The sequence below is a fragment of the Cariama cristata genome, unplaced genomic scaffold (genome assembly GCF_000690535.1).
Source record: "Cariama cristata isolate BGI_N322 unplaced genomic scaffold, ASM69053v1 scaffold23559, whole genome shotgun sequence".
Classification (NCBI taxonomy): Eukaryota; Metazoa; Chordata; class Aves; order Cariamiformes; family Cariamidae; genus Cariama; species Cariama cristata.
Genome location: NW_009636717.1, coordinates 86 through 4,288, shown reverse-complemented (window position 1 = coordinate 4,288; position 4,203 = coordinate 86). Strand labels below are relative to the sequence as shown.

Sequence of the window (4,203 nt, the reverse complement as noted above, 5' to 3'; positions counted from 1 at the left end):
GTCCTGGCTTCTTGTGCACCTCCTTGCTGGCAGAGCATGGGAAACTGAAAAGTCCTTGGCTCAGAGTAAGAACTACTTAGCAACAACTAAAACATCAGTGCATTGTCAACATTATTCTCATCCTAAATCAAAACCACAGCACTGTACCAGCTACTAGGAAGAAAATTAACTCTATCGCAGCCAAAACCAGGACACAAACCAAGAAACAACTCACAATTAACAGATTAAATGTCTCTAATAATAATAATAATAAAATTATCTTTGCAACTTGTATTATCTATATGCTTTATGTCCCATTGCAGGTGGGAAAGTAATATAAGAAGAATGGCTTGGCCAACCCTTTTGTAGTGAGAAGCAAAATTCTTTTGCTTTGGCTTCTTTGGGGGTCATTTTACCAGAGCTAAAAAAGTGAGGGAGACCCCTCCACCTCCTTCCCTCCCTGCACACCACCTCTGAGTTGGAAAAACACAGTAGGAAGGATGTTAGCTTAAACTCAGTTACCTCAAAATACTTCCACAGAATCACACAATGGTTGGGGTTGGAAGGAACCTCTAGAGATCATCTAGTGCAACCCCCCTGCCAAAGCAGGGTCACCACCAGCAAGTTGCACAGGATTGCATCCAGGCAGGTTTTGAGTATCTCCAGAGAAGACGACTCCACAACCTCTCTGGGCAGCCTGTTCCAGTGCTCTGCCACCCTCAAAGTACAGAAGTTCTTCCTCATATTCAGACGGAACTTCCTGAGTTTCAGTTTGAACCCATTGCCCCTTAATCTGTCACTGGGCACCACTGAAAAGAGTCTGGCCCCATCCTCTTGACATCCACCATTAAGGTATTTATAAGCATTGATGAGATCCCCTCTCAGTCTTCTCGAGGCTGAACAGACCCAGCTCTCTCAGCCTTTCCTCATAAGGGAGATGCTCCAGTCCCCTCATCATCTTCATTGCTCTCCGCTGGACTCTCTCCAGTAGCTCCTTGCCTTTCTTGAACTGCGGAGCCCAGAACTGGACACAGCAATCCAGATGTGGCCTCACCAGGGCAAGGCAGAGGGGGAGGAGGACCTCCCTTGACCTGCCAGTCACACTCTTCCTAATGCGCCCCAAGATACCATTGGCCTGTCTTGCAACTGTAATCTGCTATTGTAGAGGAAACTATTAATTCCCAGAGCTGCAGCATCACAGAGGTGCAGGTAGCAGGAGAAGATCCTGAATCCTCTCAGTCCATGAGGAAAGGAGGATTGAAGGACAGCCTGAGATGATGATGCCCAACACTGAAAAGCATGAGAATTCCCTACCTGTATGAAACAGCCAGTAAATTAGCAGCTACACCTGTATTAATCTATGCTTTGGTTCTACCATTGTGGATCCAAACATTATTTTAGTGACAGCACCTATCATGCTGATGGCTTCCTCCTTTTTGGTCTTAGTAAAGACATCCCCCTCTTACTCCACAAAACAAGATGTAGCAGCAGCTCTGCTCGTTCTGGTCATGACATACAATTTTGTGTGACTATCCTCCATACCCAAACCTATCCCTTAATTCCATCATGCACACAGATCTCGGCTCCACGTTTAGTGCTGACACTTGCTCTAAACAGGAAACATTAACTTACCTCCCATGTGTCCAGAAAATCTGTATCACTGGGGATACTCATACCCTTCTCATCCACAGGATGCAGTTCTTCACCAGCCTGTTGTTTCAAGGCAGATAAGACACAGACATTTTTTAAGAGTTGAATATCCTACGGTTTACTAGCACTTCTGACTGGATTTATAGGCAGCAAATTAGCAGGTTATTTAAACATATTGCATAACTAAACATTATGCATGCTCATCAGTATTCTTTTTTAGACAAGGGCCATATTTCTACAAATCAATTCCTGCATACAAAGAATAGGGATTAGTAGTAATTACGTAGTAGTAATCAGGAAACAGACATCACCCTACATTCATTCTAGAGTTTTTATTTATTTTACACAGGTGTAGACTGGAGAAAAGAAGCAGCATGTTCTTTCTGCACTGTGCTTCATTTTTGACTGCTGGTTACTCCAGACCAAGCCAACATCTCCAAAACCTGCAATGTTCACACTACTCCGGCCCAGCAGAAGCCCGTGATCCCAAACTGCACCATTCTGTGTTGGTTACAGTTTCCCTAAAGACCCAAGGAGCTCAGGAGCAGTGCTCATACCTGCAAATATCTTGCTCCAACAGGCATGAAAAGCTAAAGCATACCACTACCTAGTTAGTGACTGAATGCTTGCTACCACCAGGTTCAGAAAAGAGCCAAATGAACCATAGCATATCCCAGCTGCATAATGAAGATGGCGACGGCATAGATGAGAGAGCACACCATGTTTCTCGCCAGTTAAGGAGAAGAGGGATGTAAAGTAGGACTACCTTGAATCCCATAGGGAAGTGTATCAGGTAGAGGTCAAGGTAGTCCAGTTCCAGTGCAGCGAGGCTCTTCTTGCATGCTACCTTAACCAAGGACCTCTCATGAAACGTGTTCCACAACTGTGGGAAGAAACCAAGCCCAACTGTGACTCTACAGCTTCCACAGTCCAGACCAGGGGACAGAAGTTTCTCCCTTGGTAGTCGGGGAGGACAACTCCCTCCCCACCTAGTCAGTGCACGCTGAAGACAATGATGCCAATATATTAATGGTAAGGTAGGGCAAACATACCACAAATAAGGGAGTCAGTCATGAAGGTGGGCAGTCAGTATTCCTACTTATGAAGCGAGATTTTAAGAAATAAATGTAACACTCTGCCAGGTGTATCTGACACAGCAAAGCTGTTAGTGTTAGAATTTGGGGTTTTTTCAGCCTAAATTTTGAGTCTTGAGCAGCTCATAGGTACCCTCCTTCTGTCCCTTTTAACTGGCCACAGAGAGAACTGTTGTCAATTTTACTTAATTTTTGAAATGAAAATTCAAGTCTTTTAAATAGAACTTGCAAGTATTATTCAAATTAAAAACCTTTAATTAAAAATTAAAAAAGAAAAGAGTATGTGGAAAAGCTTAGTTATACACAACGTTTTCTGGTTTTGCTGGTGAAAACCCCAATTCATAAGTTTTTTAGTTGAAGTGTTCTTACTTTTTGGTAAAGAGCATTGCTGAGACAAGTGGATGAGGTAAAGGAATGGAGTAAATACATGTAAAATACTTCAGACTGAAGTCCCATACTTTAATTTCTGTTCCCTTTCAGGCTTACATTTTGTACGCGACACCACTTTCAAATGTCTTGCACACCAGTAAGAGGCACAGCACCTTTGAATTCAGACATCTGTCTTGCCTTTTTTTTTCTTGATCTTTCTAGGGTGCATGCAAATGAACCTTCAATATAATTAAGTGACTTAATAGATGCAAGGAAATTATTAAATCAGCACAGCCTAAGTGGTCAATGGCTCCTGATAAAGCTCAGTCCAAGCTGCAAATAAAGGATGGAATTTATAGCATACAACAAGACAACCATGCAGCAAATGTCAGAGAAGGGAATAGGTCCTTATGTTACTTTACAGATGGAAGACAGTTATCTCTCCAAGAAAATCTAAATGCCCCAATAAACCTGCATCCTCGTACCTTAGTGACAATGAAGAGGTCTTCCCGTTTCACAGCCCCCTCCTTGATCTTCTGCTGGATTGCACTCCCTATTTCGTTTTCATTCCGGTAGAAATAGGCACAGTCAAAGAGGCGGTAGCCTATATCAATAGCAAACTTCACTACCTCTTCCACCTTTCCTGGAGGAGCCTGAAAGCAAGCACAATCAAACCATCAACTCTTCCACGGCCTTCTGCCAGCGCTCGGTGCTGTGGCAGCTCTGCAAAGTCCCCGTTCCAAGATGCTGCTGGAGTTTCCTTGCTGTCTGCATTTAAACTGACTTTCAACTTTCCAGGCAAAGAGCATTTTTGTAGGGAAAGGGAACACAGCAGAAAGAAGTTAGTTTCTGTGGATGCTTTGACTCTGCCATTTCCAGCAGCGTAATGCCCACTATCATTTTCCCTTACTTGTTCTCAGCGCTGCCCAAGCAGTTTTGGCAGTTTATCTTCCCCAAACCCTTCCCCACGAAGGCGGTTTCGTGGCGCAGGGCTCCCATCAGCCAGTGACCCCATCCCAGGGCTGCGAGCTCCCAGGGCTGCGAGCTCCCAGCGCCGGGCCAGGCAGCCTGCCGCAACCCACTTTCGCTTCCTCTTTGTTGGTTTCTTCTG

General features: G+C 44.3%; 1 protein-coding gene across 1 annotated transcript in view; it reads right to left on the bottom strand.

Moving 5' to 3' along the window:
- The window catches only part of LOC104167701 (aldose reductase-like), a gene marked incomplete at its 5' end in the record, with an annotated part of 8,940 nt that extends 5,195 nt beyond the window's left edge, over positions 1-3,745 (bottom strand). The window contains 3 exons of the mRNA XM_009708024.1: positions 1,612-1,689; positions 2,396-2,512; positions 3,578-3,745. Of these exons, the coding sequence (XP_009706326.1) occupies positions 1,612-1,689; positions 2,396-2,512; positions 3,578-3,745 (363 nt within the window). The remainder of the gene's footprint in view (positions 1-1,611; positions 1,690-2,395; positions 2,513-3,577) is intronic.
- Between the last annotated feature and the right edge of the window lie 458 nt (positions 3,746-4,203).